The sequence below is a fragment of the Hirundo rustica genome, chromosome 2 (assembly GCF_015227805.2).
Source record: "Hirundo rustica isolate bHirRus1 chromosome 2, bHirRus1.pri.v3, whole genome shotgun sequence".
Lineage (NCBI taxonomy): Eukaryota > Metazoa > Chordata > Aves > Passeriformes > Hirundinidae > Hirundo > Hirundo rustica.
This window is the reverse complement of record NC_053451.1, coordinates 35997820-36025491: the sequence shown is the minus strand read 5'-3', so window position 1 is coordinate 36025491 and position 27672 is coordinate 35997820. Positions and strand designations below refer to the sequence as shown.

At 41.4% G+C, this 27672-nt stretch overlaps 1 protein-coding gene across 1 annotated transcript; it reads left to right on the top strand.

Annotated features, from left to right (window-relative positions):
- The first annotated feature begins 7003 nt into the window (after positions 1-7003).
- On the top strand, positions 7004-23693 carry CTSC (cathepsin C). The gene is made up of 7 exons (XM_040056612.1): positions 7004-7170; positions 8155-8300; positions 16599-16765; positions 17097-17252; positions 19200-19315; positions 21771-21902; positions 22648-23693. The coding sequence occupies exons 1-7, from the start codon at positions 7005-7007 to the stop codon at positions 23148-23150; spliced, it is 1386 nt and encodes a 461-aa protein (XP_039912546.1). The 5' UTR covers position 7004; the 3' UTR covers positions 23151-23693.
- The last annotated feature ends 3979 nt before the right edge of the window (positions 23694-27672 follow it).

Genomic DNA, 27672 nt, shown 5'->3' with positions numbered 1-27672 from the left:
TAAACAGGAAGACAATAACAGAAAGTTTTCTGGAAGACACCACATTTCTTTCCTGCCAGACTTCTGGTCTAATTAAAAAAGTGGAAGGTTTTGGGTTGCCAGCATTTCAGGAAAAATGCTACAAACGGACAAGCTCTTGACACACTTTAAAAGTGCATCGGTTGTATAATCCTGAAACATCTTGGAGTAACAAGGGAATAAATAAAAAGAAAAAAAAAGTATTCAGTGTTTGTTTTCAAAACTCAGTGTGGAAAAGCAATACTAAATACTTGTCATATGCACAGGGTTCTTTGGCACACACACAGTTTAACTGGCATTTAACTTCGAAGTCACACCACAAAGTCACACCAGGCAGTCACACATGTACTCACCCCCTGCAGACCTATTTCAAAACTAGGCAAGACTTTAGCTGCATTATAGATAGCAATAAGAGAAAGGGTGGCTGCTGAGCATTTCTGATTACAAATATCTTTCAGTTTTTACCCTTCCTCAAATAGGAGCATACCTGATCCAGCCCTGGAAAGTTTCTCATGGCCTACAGGCAGCAGTACATAGCAATAAACAGAGAATGGGGAGGGTTTGAGTGGGAGCTTACCTTGTTTCATCTCACTTGAGCAATTGATAGAAAATTATTTTTTACTGCCTTCAGCTCCGCAGCTGCTACTGGGCAGGAACGACCTGCGGTGCATCGGAAATACTCTGTAACCTGCCAAGCACACACAGTGCACCCACCCTGCTGCACTGAACATGTCCTTGTCACCGATTCTGCAGGTGCTCAGCTGGGCAGAGCAAGCACTAAGACAGCCTTCTGGGTGCTATGACCACACTTTGCATGGCCATGATTGAGGCAGCGCTCAAACTCCATGGCACGAAACTGGGTTGGTTTTGCAATGGACAGCAGAGCACCCCTCAAGAGCTGGGACACAAACCTCACCTCAAGTGATGATGACCTTACTGCCTGGAATAGGGAAAACCATATGTGCAAATAAGGAATTTTAGAAAAGTGCTGACATGCATGTCAGAATAAGAAAACCTGCCAGAAGATTGGGAGAAATGTGTTAGATTATTAATTAATTAGTCCTATTATGGGGGACAGTTCAAGTCCGCTGCTGTTACTGTAGAGAAAAAAATGTTGCTGTTCCCCTCCTGCTCCTGCCTTCCATCATGCTCAGGGATTATCTAGACATGGGTTCAATGGGTGATTCAGTGGTCTGATGCAATAGAAAAATACTTTTTATTTGGTTGGTTGGTTTTGGTTTTGTTTTTTTTTTCTTGTGAGAGCATGCTAGGTTTTTTTCTCTGATCACCTTGTTTGCCTGTGACTGCTCAACCTCTGGCTATGATGCCACAGAAGCACTTGCTGGGTCTGATGGAAGAGGTACGAACAGGCAGATCAGGACCAGTTTTTTGCATTGGCAGCCTACAATCATACCAGCTAAGTCGAATCTCAAACTGCAAACACACACCAGGAAAGGGAAATGAGTTACCATTTTAACTGTTTGCCTATGTGAAAGTCGACTGGAAAGCCTAAGTATAATGGATTTTCTTAATTTATTTCAACATGATACAGCTGTATTGCTATCAGAATTTCTATTTTTTGTGGCCACCCAATTTCACATCTGATCTACACATTGTAAAATCAATTGATTTAACTTCTCTCTCTCTCTCTCTCTCTTTTTTTTTTTTTTTTTTTTTTTTTTTTTTTTTTTTTTTTTTTTTTTTGGTTGGTGGTGGTTGTTTTTGTTCCTAACAGTGGAAATAACAGTGTTTTGCTATTGGATGTACAGAAATTGATTATTTTGGGTTTGTAAAATCTTTTGAAGATTAAAATGCTCATATGTACCAAGCACTCAGACAGAAAAGCTGCTTGTTTATGAGATGAGATATTTCTGATATATGGTATTTCTTTCAAAGAAGGCAACTCTGAGAAGGTCACTTAAATTTTTTTGATCTTCTTCATCTTCTTTCAATGAACCACAGGGCCAGAGGACTCTCCAAGAGGTCACCATTTATTTCATACCATCTTATGTCTTCCAGTACAGGCATGATGTGCAATGGGGCAATATGTGTGAGCTCTCAGCAGTTCACCCACATCTTTCTGCAAGTGACTACTCCAAAACCTTCCAGCTGACACCTTCTTGATTCCTTGGTGCTGTAATATCCTACACATTTAAATACTTGAAGGAAAGAATATTTTTAAAGTCAAGTTTCTTTATATTTAAACTTATTAAGTTCATGGCAGTTTTGAAGATAACAGGATTTTCATGTTGATTTTAATTACAGTGACATTTCCTCTTATTTGACCCCAACTGGAATATTATCTAGATATTTTAATAGTGTCTTAACCAATATGGAATTAACAATGTTATTTTAACAGTCATTGCAATAACTAAAGTATTAGTTTCCAGGAAGATTTCAATAAATTTCCTAATTTTTTAAATAGGAGAAAAAAAAATCATTTAAATTATAATGTTTTTCCAGGAACAAAGGACATATATTTGTGCATACAAATACATATACACACAGGGTATGCAGACAAGTATTCTGTGTATCATCTTTCAGAAAAAGTTGTCAGAAAAAAATGTCCTCAGTGGACAAAAGCCAGGTAAACTAACTGAAAGGTGATATTTATGTTTGACTTAAGGAATCGGATTCCACTATGATTTCCAACTTTGCAGTGTGCTGTGGGGGAAAAAAAAAAACCACCAAAACTCTGACTCTGCTGACATCCTTCTACAATTTGGATATTTCCATAGCAATTGCAGTGAACAGTCTCATTTCCCCTAATTCAACTATTCCCAGCTCTGTGCTTCAGCAGGATGATCTTCCAGGTGGACCAACACAACTGGTTTACAGATGCGCTAAAGACCCACTTGGTAAATTGATCTCATTTATATAAGTTATCCTCCTATTCTTCTTTATTTCCCTTTTGTTTTGTGGGTTTTCTACTAAGCCATATCATTTTCCTGGTGCATCTCACCATGCTGTACTGCAGACAGGTGTATTACAGTGCCTCAGAGGAAAGATACTCTCAGTCAGAGAACTTACTAGATCATTAAACCATAGGCTCAGGCTGTGCTTAAATCTCACCCCAATGCTATTTATTATTACTATGGTTATTTTTATTTAGGTTTTGGATAGTGACAGCAACTTTGGAAAGCAACTTTTTGCCCATTAGAGGCGGTGAAGAAAATCATAAAATGCCCCAAAGAAATATGAGGAAATATATGGTTGTTTCTAAAAATAAAAAGTGAATAGAATTAATCAACACTCCTTTTCTTTGTTTTATTACTAATTCTTGCATCAAATGAAATAATGAATTCCCATAAAAATTTTCAAACCAAACTTTCTGAAAAAGACCTTTTTTTTTTTTTTTTTTTTTTTTTTTTTTTTTTTTTTTTTTTTTTTTTAGGACAGCTGCAAACTTCAGTTGTTAATTTGATCCCCTAGAAGTGCTGTACATCAAGCTATACACATCACACTCATTCTGTTCACGAAATTAACTCATATAGTTGCTAGAAACTGCTTGAATTGTTCTGTGGAGCAAGTGTCTTCCCTTAAAAAATTCTAAGCTTATAGTTGCAACAAATGAATACATATTATTTACCCACTTTCTAGAAAGAGCCAAAAGCAGTTTCACTGTGAAGTAAACAGGATGTGCTCAGTCATATATAGAAGTCTATAGTGCTAAGCTGGCCTAAATACTCTGCAGTAAAAGCAATGCTCAAATTTTATAGTGAGATAATGATCATGTATGAATTAATGCTCTGAAAAATAAGTCTTTGAGTACAGCTCTTCGCTTTCTAAAGGCAGGTAAGTAGGACGTTGCTTTTTTCAAAGCCACCTGCAGAACAGCACCTAATGTCCCTGTAAGGAGTTAATTTCAGAACCTACACAGGACCATGCAAATGCTCGTATTCTTGCACCTTTCCAAAACAAGAAAAGGAAAAGGCAGTCCTCAGTGATGTTTAGGCTCTGAATTTTTTAAAATTACTCCCATTATACTGTGCTAACAGCTTCATCAGAGGTAGGGACGATGACGCACCAATGAAAGTGCAGCAAGGTTTGTAAGGAGATTTTTTTTTTTTTTTTTTTTTTTGTTAGACAGATATCGCTGAAATAAATGGGTAGCTCTTGAGTCCAAGGATCCTTTCTCTTTAATTTTGTTCACCCCAATATCAGCTTTCTGTGAGCCATTCCATGCATGTAATCTTTGTGTTTTCCCCTGTAAAGTGGAAGACATTGGGTGATTACGACCGAGGTCATGGTTAGGTCCCAGACTGGGGAACTGATTTGACTGAGTAACAATCATCCCTGGGATTTTTGCTCCCAGGATTCTCTTCAGCCAGTTCATTTCCCACAGCACTTCACTATACGGTCACACTCCAGTTTTGCTTGTACAGACAGTGATGAGTCAAAGTCGCCAGGATTGCATCTAGAAATAAAAGTTTTATTTGTCATTATTTGCCAAAATTCTGTTTACAGTCATTTAACATGAGGTGAGCCTATCCTCACACATGTTGACACTGAAGGAAAATCTGCCTTTTTCCCCATGCAATTCCTGCTGATTGCTGTGAGCAAGGAGCCCTGGACCCTTTGCTGAGCTGATTCAACTCTCTAACCTAGCAAAAATCTATTCACCTTTTGGAGGGAAGATTTTCACTGTTTATTTTTGCGGGGTTCCTCCCACCCTGTGACAGTGACTTCAATTACCTTACAAATAAGACCAGTGCATACCACAGCTATCAGGAAGTTAGTAGACCAACCACTCCCCTTGGGGACAATAAACCATCACACTGACTTGGTTACTCCTTGTCTGACTCTCCTCAGTCTTGGGAGCTTTGTAAAACACTGATAAAAGACAGTTTTAAGGAGATCTTGTAAGTGAAAAAATTTTGGCTTCAAGAAAGCAGTAACAGCGTGACAAAGAAAGAACAAGTCTATCACTAAACACAGATGTCCCATCTGATGTGTCTCACACACAGAGCAATACTAATTTAAAGCTGTATTTCATTGACAAATCCAGGTATGTTAGTGCTTTCGAGACAGGAAGACCTTTTATTCCATGGAAGTAATTAGCTTAGAATTATTATTGGAGAGAAGGCACAAGGAGTGCCTTTATCTTACACGATGAAATAGGTTACAGCTGAGGAGTAGAACTGGCGTGAACTCAACAGGTCACACTGAACCATCTCTGCCTGGTCACAATGGCCATAGTACAACCTCATTATGTAGAATGCGCCTCTATTTTCTATAACCTATTGTTACTCGAAGGCAGTTACAGAGAAACCCATAAGGTTTTGTGCAATGACAGCCTCCAGCAGCTACAAATTGAAACTGAAAATTGAAACTCAAAGCACTGCAGAATGCAGAGGCAGGATCATCCAACCAGCGTCATGGGGATGAGATAGCGATACCACAGACCTTTTCTGCTCCTGCGCATTAAACCTGAAGAACAGCAACAGAGACTTACTTTCCTAACGTCATTGGGAAGCTTTGGGTTGACCTCTGAAAATGTGGAACCAGAAGAAAAAACGTTATCGCTAAGAAAGGAGACAGGATGATATAGCCACATCTGTTTAGAGAGGCTTGATCAGAAACAGGTACATGCACTTGTACGGCATGACCAGCAAAATGTCCAGCTACCCTTGCAAAAAACTAACCCAGAAGTTTTGGGGTTTTTAATACCATAGCACTGCTGGACAACAGAATCTTAGTGAAGGGAAACAGCATTTATTTTCTTGTCTGGAACACAGAGAAAATTCTGCTTTTCCAATTAAGTCAGTGCTTTAGAATCCTCAAATCACCATCTTAAACAAGTGCTTTTATCTCTTTGCTGGTATGAATAAGAGCATCTATTAGCTGGTTGCTCCAAGAATCAGCAGCAAAATGTCAAATTAATCTTCCCCCAAAACGCTGAGAAGATAGTATAAAAATAAAGTGATGGTGGTAAAATAATGTATTACTTTAAACAGTTTAAATTTACTGATGCAATTCTTAATCTCCTGATTTAAATCAATACAAAAATAAATTGGGACACTTACCATTTAAATCTAGTTTAGCTCATGAGTTATTTAAAGCTGCACTTTTGAAATCTGTGATGAGCATCTACGTGTAGATTAATACCAGTTTAACAACATTTATTTTAAATTTATATCCACAGCCAAGCTACTGCATCATTTTCATAGCCAAAATTGTCATACTATAGGCATTCCTTTTTCCCTGGAAAGCAATTATTTTTTATACAACTCTTTTTTAAATGAGGGTATATTTACTCATCAGCAAGACTTTTAGCCTTCCTGATTGCCCATGTATCTTTGGGAATGTGAAAGCAGGCACATTTTGCTTTTGGAGAGACAGAGGAAAAAGAGGCACTTCCTTGTACACCCAGCCGTGCACCCAGGGTCTCAGGGTTCGGTGGAGACATCTCTGTCCCTGGCAGCACCTGTCCCCTGCAAACACTCTGCTTCTTGGACATGCAAGTCACCAAAGCTTCCACTTTCAGGATGGGGTTTCTGTGCTTTTTGTCAGCTCTCATGTGTACAAGGGTCTCAAAGGTGGCGCAGGGTCTCGGGGATACATCCCGAGCAGGTTCGTGCAGCACGGTTTCCTGGTTGTGATGAGCGGCTGCTTCAGAAACCCTTGAGTCACCTCGTGCTGCAAAACCCATGGCGAACAAGAGGCCTCGTCCTCCAGAGCAGCAAGACGTAGCCCTGCAGTGACACCGGGAACAAGCCCTGTCGTCAACTTGCCGAGGCTCGGGGTTGGGCAGGGGGTGGGCAGGAGGGTGCCCTTTGGGGAGGCAGACGGGTTGTGGGTTAGAGGATGCCCTTCGTGGGGCAGGACACCCTTCGGCGAAGCGTACGCGCTCCGCAGAAGAGGACGACCTTTGGGAAGGACACCCTGCGGGGAGGAGGCCCGGCCGGGGCGGGCCCGGCCCGGGGGCGGGGAGCGGCGGCTGCCGGGCGCGTCGGGAGCGGCGCGGCGGCGGCGTGCGCGGTGCGATGGCGGGCTGGGCGCTGCGGGGTTTGGCGCTGGCGCTGCTGGCGGCGCTGCCCGCGGCCGTGCTGGGCGACACGCCGGCAAACTGCTCCTTCGCCGACCTGCTGGGCGCCTGGGAGCTCCGCGTCTGGCGGGCCGGCGGCCGCCACGGCAACTGCTCGCAGGCGGGTGAGAGCGCGGCGGGCCACGGCCGGCTCCCTCCCTGCGGGGCTGCGGGCCGGCCGGAGCTGTTCCCGGGAGCGGGGCGGGGGCAGAGGCCGATCCGTGCCCGGAGCCCCCGGAGCCGGCACGGGCGGCGGGGAGGCGACTTCCTGCGCTGCTGCGGTTCCGCCTCAGCGCGCGGATTTGTTTCTCTTGTTTGGTCCGAGTAGGACTCGACTAGGCCTCTCCATGGGCCCCACGGCTCATGCCGGCGCACTGCCCCTCTCTCACAGGTGCCTTCCTGCGAGGATCTGCCTGCCCGGGCAGTGGATGTTCCCAGCAGGAGAGGGTGGCGGTGCTGGGTGACACCTGGGCACCTCCTGGGAGGCTGTCGAGGCTGGCAGCGGGGAAGCCCGGCAGCATGCAGAGAGATGGAAATACCACTTCCCTCGAGGGAATAATCGTAGTGGGGAGTTACTATTTAATGATTGTCGGTGGAGTTTTAAAAATAGTGGGTGCTTTGCATTTTTCAGTGTCATCTGCTTTTAATCAGTGGAGACAAGTGGCAATACCAGCAGTGGAGGTGAGGTGCGTGGTAGGGTTGGAGCACTGGTGTGAAGGAGTGTAGAATGGGTGATGCCTCATCCCATATGTTGGAGGGGAAGAGTTGTCATTGCAAACACAGTGCCTGAGTGATACAGCAACCAAGACCTTTGTAGCTCTGCAGCAAGTTGTGTTTAAATAAGCTGGTGTTTCCCAGCTGTTTGGTGCTGCTGCTGATAAAATGTGCAGATACTGTCTAGCAGTGGAAAAATGAGCGTGTAGACCCACTGACTGAAATGGAGGTCCTGAAGTGTCTCGATGCCCTTTTGCAGAAGACTATATTCAACTAGTGTATTTTAGCATCCTCAGAAATAAATGTTACAACATCCTTTATACTTTTTATTATTATTATTATTTTTGTCTCTTCCATACAGTAATCATGCCATAATGTTTCTTTCTTTCTTTTAGGGCCTGTAGAGAAAAAGGTGGTTGTCAATCTTCAGAAGCTAGATGTGGCTGAGGATAGTCTGGGCAACTATGGTTTCTTCACTTTGATTTACAATCAAGGCTTTGAGATTGTGATAAATGACTACAAGTGGTTTGCATTTTTTAAGGTGAGTTAACCTGGTATGTTCTACACCACTGGCTGTTGCCAGAATGGTCTCAGAGTTAAGTTAGGCTTCTCTTCAGTCCCTACTTGCCACAGTGGGTCAGTTGGGTCACTAGATTATCTTTGGCTCTAAGGTTTGCTTGGAATACCAGATACAGGATTTCTTCTTTTCTCGTTTTGAACATAAGGAAACAGTGATCAGTGGTTGGGTATGAAGCAGAGAGAGGGAAGAAGTATTGCACACTTGCCATTATCTGTAAAAAATACAGATGTTGCTACTTTCCCTTCTGAGCACGCTTAAAGCAATTGAAGGCCTTAATGAAACTAACTTTCCTGGTAGCCTAGATTTTTGTATTTTTTGACCCTGTGTGGACCCAAATCAAATAGCAAATACCATTGCTTTTATCTTTCCTTACAGATGTTGTCAAATGCATGGAAACTTTAGAGCCATCTATCCTCCTTGATGGAGTATTTCTGGGATCTATAAATTTTATGTTAGAGTACTGCTGTAATATCTCAGGAATCTTTCTGCTGCCTCTGATTATTCCTTTGGAGTAGTACTGTTGTCTTCAGTCCCTGTTAATGCCTTCAGGTCAAGCTGAAAACAGTGATGGTATGCAGGGGTTAGAGAGGAGAAAACACTCTTATTAGGAGCACTCTGCTGCTGTCCTGATGAGTGACATGATCAGTCTGAAGGGTGGTTTGAAGTAATCTCTGCAGGATGGCTTTACTGCCTGAAAGACTGATGCTTTGTGCACTAGGGCTTCTCAGCTGGTGAGTGCAGCCCTGGGCAGGAACAATGAATGCGGTTTTGGTTGTTTCAGGAAGCATGATCTTGTGTTTGACACTTCGGATGAGTCAACATCCGAACAAACTTTTAGGCCTTGTCCAGGCATAAAATCTCTGAACTTTGTGTTCTACTAAGGAGGGTGAAGAGATAACTTTTGCTCTAAATTATCTTTTTGGGAGCTATGGTAGATGGTTTATTTTACAGAAACTATTTTGAAGTCAGTGTTTAGAGGTGTTAACAAGAGCAAGTGATCCACTCTTTCAGGGGAACTGGGATCCTTACTGAACAGAAATTACATAGAAGGCTCCAGTTTAACTGCAACCTCCTTGCAGCTTCCATCTGTGCTGATTTGGGGGCTCATGTAAGGGAAAGGACTGTGCAGACTGTTTAGCACAGCTACTGGTGAAGTTATTTACATGCTCACTGTTGTAGGTTAACCCCAGGAAACAGCAAAGCACTACTCAGTGCGTTGGGGGAGTGAATTGGAAGGCTAGAAGTGCAAAAACTCATAGACTGAGATTAAGGTACTTTAATAGGTAAAGCAAAGGCTGTGTGTGTGTGCAAGCAAAGCAAAGTGAGGAATTCATTCACTGCTTGCCACCAGGATAACTTTCCACCATAGTAAGCGGGTGTTCAGCAATTTCAAGAAAGCAGGGCTTCACCATGTACAACTGTTACATAATAGGGCAGTGATTCTGCCATGATTCTGAATGTCCCTCTTTTCTCCTTTCCCCAGCTTTTATTTCTATGCATGATATTGTTCAGCATGGAATATCTCTTTGGTCATTTGGGGTCAGCTTTCCCAGCTGTGTTCCCTCCCAATTTCTTATGCACCTCCAGCCTATTTGCTGTCAGAGCTGTCTGAGGAGCAGATGAGGCCTTGATGCTGTGCTAGCAGTGCTCAGCTAAACTCAGCTAAACATCCCTGCATTAACAACACTGTTTTCTGAACAAATCTGAAATGTTGCATTATATGGACCGCTATAAAAAAAATGAACTGTCAAGACCTAAGTACACTCTTACAACTGGAAATTTTTAACATAAGAATGCAATTTTTTAAACAAGGCAGGGTCTTGTTACTTGAGTATGAGAGAGAAACGCACCTGATGGACATTCTCATCTGTATAAGATAGTGAAATTATATTGCTGTGATGTGCAGTCCTCATAGGTTTGGCAGGTGATACAGCAAAAACTGCACAGACACTGAAGGGTAATCTAACAGAGAAAATTACTCTGAAACTTCTCAGGCAGAGACACCTCTATGAGCTCACCTATAGTGGGAGGACCTGCCTCAAAAGTGGCAGGAATTGCTGCCTGCGTGAGGACAGCAGAGCACTGTGTGCTGTAGTATTGTCTGGTTTTGAGGTGTCATCTCTGGCTGGGAGAATTCAGCAGTCGTTGTTGGACTCATCTGAAGAGAATATAATTGAACTAGCAGACTTTGGGCTAATATTTTACACTGAAGGGTTGTTTTACAAGCCAGTATGCTAGGCAATAAAAGAATTGCAGATTGTCAGATTCCTGAGTGTGAGGAATTTAATCATAGAAACAGTGTGGCCTGCTCTGGGATATAGATGGATCTGTTAGTTGCCAGCTTGAAGACAGCTGAGAGTCACTGAAGGCTGCTGCTGTCCATACCTTGTGGAATACATCCCCAGAAGATGAGCACTCTGTCAAGTGCCACATAAGCACTGAGGTCATGTATTGCATTGATTTCATGTATTTGCAAAAGTACTCTTAAAACAACATATGAAAACTTTTACAGAATAGTTTAAGCTGAAAGGACCTTCTGGTGGTCATCTGATTCATCTTGCTGCTCAAAACAAAGTAAGCCAAATATACACCTGAGAAGTAGCAATACACGATAGCTTGCATTTTGTGGTTATGAGTATGTCTCAGACCTTTGTAAACTAATGGATTAATTCTTAGTTTTGAAGTTGGCTTCAGTTTTAAGAAATAGCAAGCTTGTTTGGGTCATTGCTCAGTAATGGGGAATTCATCAGCAAGACGTATTTAAATTAAAGACTTCTTTCCTTAAACACCATAGGGAGGATTGGAGCCCAGTTCAGTTACCCTCTCTAGTAATTTTGCTGCTGTAAAAAGAGCAACAGATTACCAAGCTGCAAGTCTGTTGCTGAGGATCATGAGTAATACCATAGCGCTTACTAAATGCATTTTTTGCTGCAGACAACTACTTGCTGTTATTGGGCAAGAACATGCAATGTGTCTGTCTGCAAAACTCCCAATTTCACAATTCTCAGTGGGCACTAGGAGGGAGGAAGTGGTTGCTTACTGTTTGACCTTGTGACATATTTAACTGTGCATATCTGTTTAATTTTAATCCAGTAAATACTGCATTACTGGATTAAATATTGCATTGCTTGATTTCTGTTATATGAAATAGCAATACAACAACTCTGAGATTGAGCAGAGTATTTGCCAGGTACAATGAGCAGCAGTGTTTAAGCCAATACAGTACTTGGCGACTTTCAGGCATAGAAGTGCCACTTCTGCTACTTGAACCTCCAATGTATTTTTTTTTCCCCTACTGTTAAAGCTGTTAATTACTGACAGGAATGCTGTGGACTTCTCTAAGTGGTGGTTTTATCAGAGCTACTGTACTGTGTAGATACAGACACAGACTGTTTGTCTATGCTTGTTTCAATGAGGTTTTAGTATCTTTTTGTTCCTGTGGCTTCCTAAACAGACAGCCACTGAAACTTTTGTAGGGTCTCATTGCTTTTACAAGTATTTTTTCTTTCACTTGAGGCCTGGGGGGAAATGACTTTATACATCAGAGGAGTGGATTGGATGAACTTATCAATTCTATTTTTTCCTCAGTTTACTTTAGTGTCTGTAGTGTCTTTAGTGTCTCTAACAGTGTTTTTTCTAACTATTGTTGTACGTAGAATTGAAGTTTGCCAAATTAAATGTAGCATCCTACTGCATTCTGCATTCTTGCATTCTGCTTCTAGCATAACATAACTTGTTTAATGTGTGCTTCTGAAACATCCCTCTACTGAACTTGGATGTAAAGTTAGTGTACTTATTCTTGGCAGAAGCTTGATCATGTGCTTCTGCTGGATGATACAAGGATTCTTTAGGGTTATGCAATATATATAAAGCTCTAAAGGTTTTTTTGGTTTTTTTTTACCTCCAAGAGGTGGCAAAAGAAATAGGAACAGCATAACATAAAAAGATAGAGTGAGGCTGAAAGGAAAGTTGAGGCCAACTTGTTTCAATTACTTGATATCTTTGAGGTATTTATTTATTTATTGTTAAGACTACCACTGTGAGATGAGACAGTCTCATAAGTTTCTCACTGTTTGTCCCTTAAGCGAAGTGGTTCTACTTCTGACTCCTCAGCTGTTCTTTAGCAAATACCAGAAGTCTGGCATTTTTTCATATTGAAACGTTACAACTACTTCAGAAAAAAAAAAAGAAAAAAAAAGAGAGATAGATTTTAGAATATTTCACCACTCATGTTACTAATCTTTTCCAAACTGACTTGGTGACATCTTTGTCATATCTTTTTCTCTCTTCCCCAATGCTTCCAAATTGGTTAAAATCAAGGACTGCTGTTCTGAAACAAACAGCCTAGATAAGTGACAGCAGTTAATGTTTAAGTTTTCAGGATATGGAAAAAACCCCCCAGATGCATTTCATTTGACATTGCTAAAGTAGAAGTGCTAGAATTGATAATGCCATGTAATAATCTTGCAAATCAATTGAAAGTCAGCTTTTAACCTGTCTAATTTGGGCTTGCTTAACTGGCAGTGAGCAACTGCTGCTTTCCTAAAGTGTAAGTCTGAAAGCACAAAACCCAGAACTGCAGAATATTTCCCAGAGTAAAGAAAATCCACCTGGAGCTGATATTTGCTTGCATTTTGTATTGGGTAGCAAGATGCAGTAGTTTGTTCTGGTAACATCATCTGCATCTATTTTTGTATAGTAGGGCATCTGCAAGTCTGCAGCTCTGTTCTCATTCAATATGTCCTTCCCATAGTAAAATGCATAGACACTTGTAAATTTGAGAGATAATTCATTTCACCAGGTTTAATGTGTAGGATAGTCCTGCCTCCTGGAACTCAGGTTAACTTACTGCCCAGGCATTGCTTAAATTGAGAACAGTAGATTTCAAAGATGGGACAGCTGCCTCTCTATGTGGCACTGCTGAATTCCCATTAAAATGCTGTGACTAATAAGGTTTCCATCCTTTCTTGCTTTCCTCTTGGTGAGATTAAAGATTTTAGAAAAGCTTTAAACAATTATGGTTTTTCCTATGACTAGAATTGAACATGCAGTTAGATTATGTCATGATGGCCAACACAGAAGAGACATTATTGAAAGTATACTTCACTGAAAAGCTTACCTGGCTTCAGATGTCTAATAGCAAGCTTTGAAGTTCAGCTACATGCAGTCTTTTAAGGTTAATGTTGGCATGGCTTGGCTAAATTTTGGCATTAGGCAAAACCACATGAGTTGTCATGATTGAGAAAAATAAGCATTTGAAATAGAATTAAATTTACTGTTTTCAAAGCTCAGAACTGGAACTATAAATATAGTTTGGATGCCTTTCTAAAGTAGTTATCCTAGATTGTTCAGGTTGCTGGATAGAGTTAATGCTGCAGATATGAGCATTGGCTGATGAAATTATCACATGACACAGCTGCAGTGGTCTTAACTCGAAAATCAAAACCATCTTTAAAATCTGCAGAGAAATGCGTGCAAGCAATTGTCCAGCAGTTGCTGGTGATCACAGCTGTATGGCTGTTATCCTCCATGAAGGATGCTGTTCTGGGGTGGGCTCTGAGGGTGGTTTGGGTACTGTGCTGGCAGCTTCTGCTGAGTCTGACATTGTAGTTCCCATCCACCTTGTGCGATGGTGCGCTATCCCTGCAGTGTGACTGGCTGTTAGCTGGCCAGGTGTACTCATAGTTGGTCCTCTGAAACTGGTACAGTCAAATTTCCTGGGGCTCATCTGTCAGTCCTTCACTAGTAGAAATAAGAAATGCTGCATTTCCTATCAAAGTTGTTTTAGCAATGATTTATTGTAATTATCCACTGCTTCTGATAAGCCGTGGACATCATTGTTAGGACGCTGATTAGGCTTTTAAGGGCTTGTGTGCCAGTTGTCTACATCAATGGCTCTCGGTTAGAAGTCGCAGGGGGGTAAAGCAAATTGTGACCTTGTGTAGGTACATTTTCATTTCCTAGATACATTAATTTTTGGAGTTGAAATTCCCTTTATCCAAATGTCATTCATGTGTTACGGTCTCAAAGTCTCCATGACCACTTTTCAAGGTAATTTCGATAATAGCTTAGTCTGGCACTCTACAAAAAGGTAGCTACAGAGGACTTGAATTGCCTAATTTTAGGCTTCTACAAAGACTGGCTGAAATTGGCTTTTATGTCTTTTTTATATCAAAGCTACTGGCTTTGCTACTGGCTGTCCCTTCACCTTCTTTCTAGTTTTGTTGATACATGTGAACTGAAGGAACAGTGCAAGAAATCCTCTACATTCGCTTTTCCGAAAGATAAGTTGCACAGATGGTGTGAATGCTATTCTACTTATCTCTCTACATCTTTAAAAAAACAATGAATTTTATCTCTGGAAAGGGAGAAGGATTTCTAGGAGAAAAACACATTTTTGTTGTTCTTGTTGTTTTAGTTTGCTAGTTAGCAGATAACTCATTGCCTTTTCTCCCATGAAGAAAAGCCCCAAATCTATGTTACTTGTTTTAATTCAGATTAACCCTATGCAAGGCAGAATTGTTGCAGGAGGCAGGCCTGTTCCTCCGATAATCTTCATGTATTCAGATTGAAGGCCTATGCTTATTGAGAATGGCTGTACTGTTTTAGTCTGAAAAATTAAAATTTAGATAGGAAAAAATAAAACAGGTCTTAATTTCTGTGGTCATGTAGAGACCATAGAAAAGTGATCTCACAGTAAATTAGATGCAGAGTCACTACCTGTTGCTTTTGGAAGTGTCTGGATTTCTAGTTTTGCTGTTGTGAAGAGGGTGTTTCTCAAAAGTCATCTCTGGACCATGCCCTTGGTGTTTGGCCAAGCGTGGTTATTCCCACATTGCGCCATCTTGCACAGTAAGAAAGGAAGAATAGAGCAAGGCAGCAGCCCAGCCTTCTAGTGCCCCCACGCTGCTCCAGCCAGCAAACACATTTGCTGGGTGTAGATATGTTGCCTCTGCATCCTCCAGACTGGGGACAAAGTGAATTCCCATTGTTCCAAAACAGTCAGAGGATTAACCTTTAATTTTATTCTGCTGATCGATGAACCTAATTATTTCACTGTAAGTTCTGCTTCAGATTTCTCACAAAACCTCAACATAGTCACAAACTTCCCAGTCTCTTTAATTAATCTTTTCCCTCTTGGGGCATTTCCATCACTATAAGCCACCACTTCTTCAGTAAAGAAGCTGAGCAAACATTTTGTTGAAATATAGGTACAGAAACCCTCTACAATTGTACGTGTGTAGCTCAAATAGGATGAGATTTAATAAGTTTCTTTGGACTAAGAAGCTTGAATTCTGTATAAGTGATTTGTGGTTTGGGTTTTTTTTGTGATTAGAAAAGTAAAGTTAAAGCCTTTGTTGCATGGGGTTTTCAGGTGCCTTTGTAGCATAACACAAAACATTACAACCTTACACAAAACACTTTAACTTCGAGTTAAAGAGCTGCACACACCCGGCACGGTGAGACATTCTGTTGTCAGAGAATTGCTAATCCAGAAAATTTATGTAGCTGGGCAAAGTGTTTGTGGTACCTGTTGTATGAAGACACATTTTGCTGAATGTATTAAATTATTGCTCTTCTCCAGTGGTAAAATGAAGACCTGTGTGGCTGAACAAGGAAGTATTAGGACTCAGGACTTGAGGCTTTAGTAGCAGTCTCTGCCAACTTTAAATGAGTATTCTCGAGGGATCATCATTTCTTACTGTCTCATTTCAATAGTTCCTGTGAAATTGTTTCTTGATGCTTTGCCATCACAGCTCAGATCTAAAAAAGTGGCTGTAAGTTTCATCTTTGGTTTTGACTTGTGCAACAATAACAGTGAATAAATAGTACATAAATTTTAAAACTGAAATAGTGCCTGTCTTCCTCTGAGGTTACTGGATGACAAACTTGCTGTCTTCCCTGTGTTTGAGTCTTAGTTTCTTAAACTTCTGTAGCAATCCAGACTGGTCACATACTTGGTTTAAGAAATCTCAGGGCCTAGAAGAGAAGGTTGAGTACTAGGACGTCTTTCACATCTTGCTGAGAAAGTAACTGTTGAACCCAAATGATTAACACAGGTTAGTTGATACCCATACCAATGCATACTTTGGTAAATTTGGCAAATAGCAGTTTCTTTCATCTTCTTAACCTCTGGAGTGTGTTTGACCACTTCCTGTGAAACACAGGCAGGAAGAGACAGCTGTGAGTGGGTGGGGAACTATGGCTACGCTAGCAAATGCATCTGCTCAACACAAGCATAACTTCTTCACATTTCAGTACAAAAAGGAAGGCCAGAATGTAACCAGCTACTGTAATGAGACCCTACCAGGATGGGTGCATGATGTACTTGGCCGCAACTGGGCTTGTTTCATAGGACACAAGATTTCTTCATCTCCGTCCGATGTTCATATCAACGAGCTACCTCTCCAGAAGCCCAGGGGAAGGTAAGCAACAGATAAGTGACCTTTTATTGGAAAAAAATGTTTCATAACAGTGCTTAAGGTTTTAGTTAAAATTGTAGGAACCAGTTCCAGTACTGAGGGCAAAGTTAATGCCAGTGATAATGTTACAAATAAACCTGAATGCACAACAGAGGAGGGTTTGCCTGTTGCCTCACAGTTTCTCCTTCAGTCTGTAGTGAAGCCCTATCGTAAAACTGGCATGTCTAAAGAAGCCGGTTATATCTAGTCTGTCTCAAGTTTTAGAAACCTTGCCTTGATGCAGTTTCCATCCCAGTTGTTTTCTTACTGTTTTACTTGTTCCTTTTGTTTGCAGACTCTCCCAGAGACGTTACGTACACAACTTCGACTTTGTAAATGCTATCAATGCTCACCAGAAGTCATGGAGAGCGACAAGATACAAGGAATATGAGAATTTTGCCCTGGAAGAACTAACTAAAAGAGCTGGGGGTCTCTATTCCAGAGCTTCAAGGTAATAAGACACTTTGTTCTGCAACAAACCCCACTGCTGCCAAGAGTCTGCTTGTGTATGTCCTGGCTCTTAGCTGTGTTTAGTTCAGGTGTTTAATCAAGTTTCAAGGCCTTCCGGTTCATGTTCATGGGGTGCAAACATATTTTTCATTTGAATGATTATTCTGAGCACTTGTCTTAAGCAGTTGGCACAAATAGAGTCACCTACCCTTCAGTCTTGCCCAGTAACTCACTGCTGAACTCATTGTGCAGAGGAAAAGTGGACACAGTCTCAGTTATCATCTCACTGATCTATCTGCTCAGCAGCTGCTTGCTATAGTTGGGAGTTTCTGCTTGTGCTTCATCTCAGTTCTCCTGGTTCATAATTGCAGTTGAAAAGCTGTGAACTGCTTTCTGCTCCTAAACATGAATATCAAAGATTTCTGAGGGAATTCCCTGGTAACTTTGATAATTTGCCATACCTGCAACAAGAATCCTCTAGCAGGAGTAGAGTGTCTCAGTGAAGAAGCATGAAAGCAGCCCTGAGAACGCTTTCAGGGTCTTGCGGATTATTTAGCTGAGAGTGGTAAAGGGGATGGGTTTCCTTCTTTATAGCTGTCCTACCTTCTTCGTAGTTTTGCTTTTTCAGCTCTTGGTATGTCTGTAAGTAGGAATGCTACTTACTTTTCCAAACTGTGGCAATCATATGTTTGTTGAAGAGGGTCCTACTATAGAATAAAAATTCTGATTTGCGTGGGAATATCATGCAGATTATGGTTTCATTGTATAGATAGAAATCACCTTGTAGATGATATTAAATACAGTAACGTATTTGGAAGCTCTCTTCCACCCATGCAGTACCATGACAGTATTTGGTTGGCCCTCTCCTGCTTTCAAAACAGATCCCAGTGTCTGATGTTTGTGAATGGCACCTGAGGACAAGCATCAGGTTATGTGGAAGTTGAATGCAGGAAGCTCTTGTCTTGCTGATATGAGCATCACTTAGCTGCAGGTGGTAGATGAGGACAGGTAGCATTCAATACTTCTTCAAAAGCCACTGTAAAAACTTGCTCCAGAGAAGTCTCCAGGGCAGGTGGGGCTGCAGTTAGTGAATTGTCAGTGTGAGCCATGCCTGTGCCTGAAGTGAAACTGTAGTTGCCATCAGGCAAGATGGTTTCTGCAGTGAGATATTCTACATAATTTGTGATTGCAGTAAAATAACTGTTGCAGAACTGTGTTGCTGTAATCTCTGAGAGTTACCTCAGCACTTCAGATTGGTGCAAAAGTACATGGCCTCAGCAGCTTGTGGATGTTAAGGAACGTCCCCCGTTGGACCTGCCAGGAGCTGCTCTGGCAGTCACACTCACCACCTGAGCTGGGACTGAGGTCCCTTTACAGCTACACCCCACACTCACAGTCACACCAGGGTTCCTTCCCACAGCAGAGTCTCAGATGTCCAAATCTTTAAAATAATTTAATCTTGGTGCAATAACTAAATAGTAAAACAGCAGCTCGAACTGGGTCCCTCTGAGGAGGAACCCCAAACAACGGAGTCCCTGGGCTTTCATACCCCAGCCTTAAGTGTGGGGAAAGTCTGGGGTCCTCTCTTGAATGTCCTGTCACCACAGGTCCCTGCTCCCTTTGTTATACAAAAGGGTTTTGCCACCCAGAACTCACTTTGAAACTCACACTGCAGCTTGCAAACTGAACTACCTGCAGTGAATGTATTCCTCAACAGTGGATAGTTAATAATATGGCTCCCTCAGGGTGCAATTTGAGTAGATCTTGAATCCTGCTCAAGCTTATCTCTTCATATGGACACCCACTCAGTTTGAATGGAGACTATTTTAAATTGCATAGTCTGAAGCAAGTCCAACTAGTAGAAGTCAAAGATGAAAACTGAGTGTTATGTAATTGTTTCCTTGCCTAGAGTGTGATACGTTTCTCAAAAGCATTTTCTCCTCTTTAGACCAAAGCCTGCACCTCTGACACCTGACTTACTCAAGAAAGTTTCAAGCTTGCCAGAATCTTGGGACTGGAGAAATGTGAATGGTGTCAATTATGTCAGCCCTGTTCGGAATCAAGGTAAAAATGAATAAATAAAACCTCTGAATTCGATGTTCTAGAGCTCCTTTGATGTAGTTCGTAATTTGCTGCTAAGCAGAAGATTTTACCTAGTGTCTTGCAGCTGACAGATTGCACCTTTACTGTGAATAATGTGTGGAAACTGGGTGGAGTCCTGGCTAACAATGCTGTACCAAAATAGGTGGTGGTTCTGGCTTGTCCAGACAGTGCTGGCTTGCTGGAGTGGAAGCTAGTTACCACAGTACCCTGCATAAACACAGCTGTCAGGTTTTGCCCAAACAATCTTATCCATGTTTTTTTGCACACTCACTGAACTCATGTACATTTTATTTTTTCCTGGATTTCTTTTGATGGCAAATTATCATGCAGCTTTAATGAATAAACCCATGAAAATTGTTTATACTGCCTCCAAACCTTATCGCCCTGATAAATTCAGGTGTTACTTAACTGGCTAGTTGCAAGAGGAGATAGTAAGTCACTATGAAAATTGCAGACAATGATAAAGGTAAAATACTGGTAAGTATTTAAAAGGATACCATGCTGGTATGTGTTGATTCTGTAGGGAGTGGTTATAGCACTGTGGTGTGAGATGCCTGAATTATATGTTTATATAATGGAGACCAGCAGTGAGCTCCATTAATGTGTCCCTTCCCTGTGCCACCATAAATTTGCATCTACTGGTAGCTATCTGGTGGCAGCTTTTGGGGGAAAAAAACATAACGTTAGCGTGGTGGGGAAGGAGTGACTTAAATCACCAATCCCTCATTTATGGCTTAGTTATTCTGATAAATTCTCACAGCTGTACTCCTGGTAGCAGAAGCAGCATAGGAAGGCTTGTGGAATTTCTAGCTATGTGGAAGTACTGGAAGATGGCAACAAGAAATTACATGGTCCTATGTAGGTGTGAGTCCTGTACTTTCTCCTGCTGTGAACTATGAATGTCCCAAGGGCTCTTTTATCTTCAAACAATTGAACATTCAGTTCAGACTAACACTTTCTCTGCTGTGTTGCATCAAAGTTTCTCTAAATGAGAATTAATCAGTTGTTTCCAGTAAAAGCACTTCCTACACTTTTTATGTAATGTGAGGGTCCATGCTGCGTATTTTGAATGTCTGTGGAACATGCATTCTGCTCCATCAAATTAGAATTTTAGCTTTCAGACTTTAAAAAAAAGAAAAACCTACAAAAAAGGTCATTCTGTGGACTTTATAAATACCACTGTGGTAACAGGAAAGAAATTTAGCAGCCAATCCAGCAGACTTCAGACTGAAATGGTTGCATGAATGGTATTTTTCACATTTTTGCACACATAATACAGCAAAGTGTTCTGCAGCGTGGCCCATCTCAGATGCTGTGACTGTACAGTGGCTGGGAGGCATCTTCCACTGCTTCACTTTGCCCTGCTGGGAAGAGTGTTCCTGTTCAGGCTGAAATCGTCCCTTCTCTTTAGAGATGTGTCTCACTGAGTGAAGGTGCAATTTCACAAAGTCTTCTTGTTGTAATAGCTCTGCTTTTATACACCCACACAGTTCAAGAGAAAGAATTTTGTTTTGTTCCTCAAGGCTCCCTCCTTTTCATAGCTCTGCAATATTTGGTTTTCCCACTGTCAGGAAACAAAAGGAAATCTTGCACCTTGATGACAATCAGCAGATAAAATAGGACCTCGGATATCCAAGTAACTGTTCTTCCTGTGAGGCTTGTGATGCAATTTCCAAAGGCTTTTAAGGAGTGGAAGGAAGGTCTAGAGAGTCAAGATGCCTAAAGCTAGAAGCAGTACTAAATTTTGATACAAAAGTAAGGAGACTTAACTCTGTCAGGAAGCAGAAGTGAAATTAAGGTGCCTCTGAAAAGCCAGTGTACAATCACATGCCCTTGGGAAGCAAGGGGAGCGGGGATGAATCCACTATTTCAAACATGCTATTTATACCACCATTCTCTTAAATGTCAGTTATTTTAGGGGTAGCTGTAGAGGTGGAATATTTTTTCAACTGGAAATTACAGGTCTAAATGCATTGGTAGGTTGAAATAAGAACAATATTGTCAGCATTTACTTCAAAGAGTTCATTGCCCCTTAGCATATGTGCTCCATAAAGGGTAGGTAGAACCTTCTCAGCCCTGCTAATGCCATCCCTGAAGGTTCATTCTGAAGGAATAGGGTAATTGGATAGCTCTTAAATGCTACTTCTGAAAAACACTGGAGCAGTACTTTGCCTCTTATTCCTGAATAAGCTCAGTGTTCCCTGAGAAGTTGTTAGAAGTGGGTTTTGAATTGCTTGCACAAAAGCTAAATGAAGATTTAAAGTTTTTTCTCTATTGGTGTTCAAGTTCTAATCACTATCAGGTAGGTTTTAACTCTTTACAGTGGACTTTAGGAATAGATGTACCTGATGGCAGGTGACTAGCCTTGTTTATGTTACTGACTGCTCCTTGTGGTTCCTTTTTCTCCCTTTCTCAGGCTCATGTGGCAGCTGTTACGCATTTTCCTCCATGGGCATGCTGGAAGCAAGGATACGTATCCTCACAAACAACACTCAGAAACCAGTCTTCAGTCCCCAGCAGGTTGTGTCTTGCAGCCAGTATTCTCAGGGTAAGGATGCTGGTGTATGTAAAGACACCTTTCAAGTAATGATAATGCTGGATAAGGAGGCTAGTTTGAAAATTTCCATCCCTTCCCCATCACACACAAGTTATCTTTTTCATAAAGTATTTGGCAGGCTGTACTTTAGTATGCTTTAGTACTTTATTTAAAATTAAAAAATAACAAAAACACAGTTTTCAGCCCAGTTCAATGCAGTAATGGGATTGAACAAGAAGTCGCCCTTATGCTCAGGATGTTACTGGATTTTCCATCTACCTGTGAGATGGGAAATATCTAAGGAGTAGGGCTCAAAATGTAGCTGATTACAATGCTTACCTAGAAAGAATGGAACTAAACATTCTCCCAATGGCATATTCAGAGGGAGGGGGAGGTGAGCAAAAGCAATTACTAAAGCTTTCTAGAGGACTGTATCCTTGTTAGGGCAGATCCTTGTACGAGCATGTTACTAGCTGTTCTTTCTTTCTGACAGGGTTTGTCAGGAGCAATTGGATGAGAAAGGGTCCAAGTATTAGTACTCCCAATATAGCTCCCACAGATGTGAATTTTGCCCTGTGTGTTTCAGAAAGCTGACTGTAGCTAACTGGAGTGTTAGGATGATCTGGGTCACTGAAGTGTGTTCAATACTGTATCGGAAAGAATCATGAAAGATTTAAGTGGGAGAGTCTCCTACCTCAAATACTGGAATTTCCAAGGGAAGAATCACTTTTTTTTTTTCTTTGTTTCTTTTGTTAAGGTTGTGATGGTGGCTTTCCATATCTCATTGGTGGCAAATATGTTCAAGACTTCGGTGTGGTGGAAGAGGACTGCTTCCCTTACAAAGGCCAAGACTCTCCATGCCTTTTCAAGCGCAGCTGCTACCACTACTACACCTCTGAGTACCACTATGTTGGTGGTTTCTATGGAGGCTGCAATGAAGCTCTGATGAAACTTGAGCTTGTTTTGCATGGCCCAATGGCTGTTGCCTTTGAGGTTTATAATGATTTCATGCTTTATAAAGAGGGGATCTACCATCACACTGGGCTGCAGGATGATTTAAATCCTTTTGAATTGACCAATCATGCTGTCTTACTGGTGGGCTATGGAAAAGATCCAGAAAGTGGTGAGAAATTCTGGATTGTGAAGAACAGCTGGGGCACCTCATGGGGAGAAGATGGCTACTTCAGAATCCGCCGTGGCACTGATGAATGTGCAATTGAAAGCATTGCAGTGGCTGCAACTCCTATTCCAAAGTTATAATGTAAAGGTCTTCATGCAGTGCCTTGTCCTGAGCCATAAGAACATACTGAAGGTTGAAGCTTCTGGTTAAAATCTGTCCCCTAGCTTGAAAAGGCAGCTTTAAGGATTTTTTTTCTACAGTAGAGCAGTTTCCAGATGTGAGAAGGTAAAACACTTAATTCTGCTCTGTGCACTGGAGGCTTCCTCTCAAGTCTGACAGTAGATCACCCAGAAGGGCTGTTTTGGTAACAGTGGTGATTAGTTACCATTGGATATACTTTCAGTTACCAGTTGCATTTTTTTCTATGGGCAATCTTGAGCTTCAGATCTCAGAGGGAAGTGTCTGCTATGATAATCTGTAACTGCTTTGAAGGGACACTATAGTGCCTTACTTCTCAGAAATCAGGAAGTCACTGCAATTTGGAACATAAGTGTGTGTTGGGGAGGGAATGAGCAATTACGCTGATGAAAGTAAAATTCTAAAGCTCTAAGTGTCCTGCGAAAACTGCATGTCAAATCCTTATGACAATAAAAATCAATTCTAAGTTTCAGGCTGTTACTAAATGTTCTAGTTCTGGATTTTATTGCTGTGCTTCACAATTGATATTTCAGAGTTGAAAAAAAACCACCTCGCTCCTATAGGAGTTTGTATTTGTGGAAGAAGTTTGTTCTTTTGGTGACCTGTGAGTTTTGAGCTTCCTGTTGGGGACTTTTTACTTTAGCACAATCTAAACCGGTGGGAAAGAAGCATGAGAGGGCAGAAGAGCTAGTGATCTTGAGTCTATCACAGCAGCATCAAGCAAGCTGTCCAGAAGTGCAGTAGTCCTTACTGTGGATGTAGGACAATTCGTTGAGTAATTTGCTAATTCTCCAGTAATCCTGTTTAAATCCTTTCTGTTAATCTGTTGCTCTGTTTCTTTCAAATATACAAAGTATAAACGTAGAGTTGAGAGAAGGGAATCAACACTTGGAATTAACCATTTCTCAGCTGCAACACAGTACTTTGTTAGCACAGCACTGGTCTTTGATGTTCACCCGAGTAAACAAAAATGGCATAAATGTGAGAGCCAGTTGCACACACAGAAGCCAGCTTCTTTAGTAACCTTCTACTGAAATGTGACCAAAGGTACTTGTTATTTTTTTGCGTAAAATACAGTCTCAAGGGTGGCTTTTCCAGGTGTAGGGAAATTCATAAAATGCAGAAAAGTGGAACAGCTGTCTGTAATCAGGCTACCCCATTTAACTTAGAAGGGAAAACTCACTTTTACTTCAGTAGCAGAATTTCACAAGAAATCTTGGACTCTGGTTTGCTCAAGAGAGGATAGTATCATGGTTTTTTTCAGTCCCCTCCCAAAAAATATTAAGCCTGGTCAGTGTCAAGTTGAACATGAGCCAGCAGTGCCCTGGCTGCCAGGAGGGCCAAGCATGTCCTGGGGTGCATCAGGCAGAGCATCACCAGCCAGACAAAGGAAGGATTGTACTGCTCTGATCTGAGCTGGGGCCACTTCACCTCCAGTGCTGGGGGCAGTTTTGGGTGCCACAATGTAAAAAAGATACAAAGCTATTAGAGAAAGAGGGTTAGGAGAAGGGTGAAGGGCCTTGAAGGGAAATCACATGAAGTGTGGCTGAGGTCACTTGGTCTGTTCAGCCTGGGGAAGACTGAGGGGAGACCTCATTGCTGTTACAGCTTCCTGGTGAGGGGAAGAGGAGGGACAGACACTGATCTGTTCTCTCTGGTGACCAGTGACAGTATGCCTAAAGACTCAAGGGAATGGCCTGAAACTGAGTCTGGGGAGATTTAGGTTGGATATTAAAAAAATGTTCTTCACCCAGAGGGTGGTTGGACATTTGTACAGGCTCCCCAGGGAAGGGATCACAGCACCAGCCTGACAAGAGTTCAAGGAGCATTTGGACAATGCTCTCAGGCACATGGTGGTACTCTTGGGGATGTCCAGTGCAGGGCCAGGAGCTGGACTCAATGATCGTTGTGGGTCCCTTCCAACTCAGCTTATTCTGTGGTTCTGTGAGATGTATTTGGAAATTTATAATTTGTGTTTTGCTAGAAGTGGAACAAGGACTTCCGAAATAGGTCATACTGTGCATTGGATTGTTTCAGCTTGGGGTGGGGGGAAGAGCTAGGCTCCTTGATTTTTTTAATAGCTGTAGCACATGAGATTAGCTTGAGAATAAGAATATAAAAGCTGGATGTTTCTTTTTACTATCTTTCAGCTGTTAGGAAATTGATTCCTTATCACCAAACTGTTGCTGACACTCATGGCACTACCAATATAAAAACACTTGCTATTCACCATGGGCTGTATCACGTTAACTACATGTGTTTTGAATAACATTTTGTGTTATTTTCTTAGCAATAACATCTCTCATCCGTCTGTCACTGCTTGTGTGTGGCAGCTGCACCAGTGCTAATAGGAAGATGGGAGTGTTCTCAGCACGGTCTGTCACTGTCACTGCCCCCAGTGACTGTCATCAGACACTGTTTGCCTGTGGCTGACTGCAGTGTGTGAACATCCCTGTTTTCTGTATTCCAGAAGTGCACAGAGGAATGTCAGTCAGCCTGATGGAGCTGGAATGTGGATGTAGATTGTTTATGTGGCTTCTTCCTATAAACAGTGCATTAGCTGAAATGGAAAACATTCAGGAGAATAATTGTAGGGTTGGCAGATATGTCTTGTAGTGAACGTGTAAAGCCCTAATATATTTGACTTATTATGGAAGGTTAATAGATAATGTCATGACTGATAAATACTTACAGGGGAAATGAAGCTTATCATCAGCCCAGCAAACAGAGATATTAAAAGTGTGGTGTTTTGAAAATTAGTACATACAGAGGACAAGTAAGATACATCTGTTTAAAAGTGCGTATAATAAATCCTTAAAAATTCTTAAGAGCTGTGGTGGAATCTCCGTCACTGCAGTGCGATGATTTTTCCCAGTTTGAGGACTGCCCCGACACCAAAATTACTCAGACTCATGCAATTGGTTTATGAAGAAGACTTGGCAGAGTCATCATTACTCCTTGCTCTGTGACCTGAGAACTTGAAACACAATGTGACATGTAACTTCCAAAATTGTCAGTCTAACTTTGCATTGCATTTAAAATTCGTATAAAGCAACAGCAGAGATTTTTTTTCTAGATTTGTTCAAAGTTCTGAATTTAGGACTGAGTAATTTTCAAGTTGTGTTGGGGGCCTTGGGAAGACAGGAAGACCAGTGCACCATTGGAGTTATTAAAATGGCAAGCTCAGGAGAATATTATAGCTTGATAGCTTCTTGCCTTTTTTTTTTTTCATGACTTACACTTTATCCATTGCTTTTTTGTCCGTTGCTGGAGGTTTAAAACTAGCTTGTAAAATGGAGTTAAGAACATCAGACTACTTTTAAAAGTTCCGCTAACATGAGACTTCGTATGACCTCTGAAAATACTAAGATATATTTCTAAACTACTTTGATCGAGATGTGATTAAAACAAGGTAAGTCTGCAGGTATTGTTAATGGAACATTTCCAAGGATGTCAAGTGCAGAATTTTGAAAAGCCTTTTTCCTCAATTTTTGTATTTTAAAAGGGATGAATGCTGAGTTATTTATTTTAGAACACAAAGAAGATGGACTAAGGAAGCGTTTTCTCAGTGGTTTCAGTCTACAAAAGAGCATCTTTTACCAAGATTTTCAGTTTTCAGTTTTTCTTTTTTCTCTTTTAGGAAAAAAACCAAAACATCATGGCATGTTTTTTTTTCCCCCATAAAATTAGTAATTTCTTCAGAAAAAACATTTCTGGTATGTGTTAAAAACCGTGGTAGAACATCAAAGCCGTGACTTAATTACTTTCACCTGAATGAGTGGAACGTTGTTAACTCTGCTCTAGACAACCTGCAGGGATAGAGCTGCCTGATACCACTGGAACTGTCTCACTTCGGGTTGAAATAACCTAGCGCATGGTGTGGTCTCCACAGTGTAATGAAGAGCATGATATAATGCCAGGAGCCTCTCAGGGTTGTGGTGCAGTAGTGGGTGAGGAGGGAAGTTTTGAGGAGAGTTTGTCCAGATCTGCTATCGACTGTGGGAGCTGCAGGGCATTGCAGGAATGGAGCAGGGACAGCTGTGGGGGTTCAGGCTGTGCAGAGGGATTCTGTACTCACCGTGTGTCTGGCAGCACAGCCTTACTAACCCATTTGCACAATGAGAGCAAAATAGTACTTGACTTGTAAAATAAAATGTTAGTGAGGTCCAACAGCCTGTGGGTGTGAACACTCTTGTACCCAGGCCAATTCATGGCTAACTCATGTTTTCCTTACGGCAGTCCATTCGTTACACATGTAGATGTATCGAGTTACTTTAAAAGAAGTTGATTTCAATTTGGACCTTGAATTTGGAATTTTGGGGCTGAGCTTAAGCATATTTAAAAGAAAACATGAGTCCTTTCCATAGCCTGAGCAATATGGGCAGCATGTCATAAAGGTGGAAGCTTTGACTGCAGTATGAAATAACGCAACATAGTTGTCTACTCATGAGCAGCGAGTTGTAA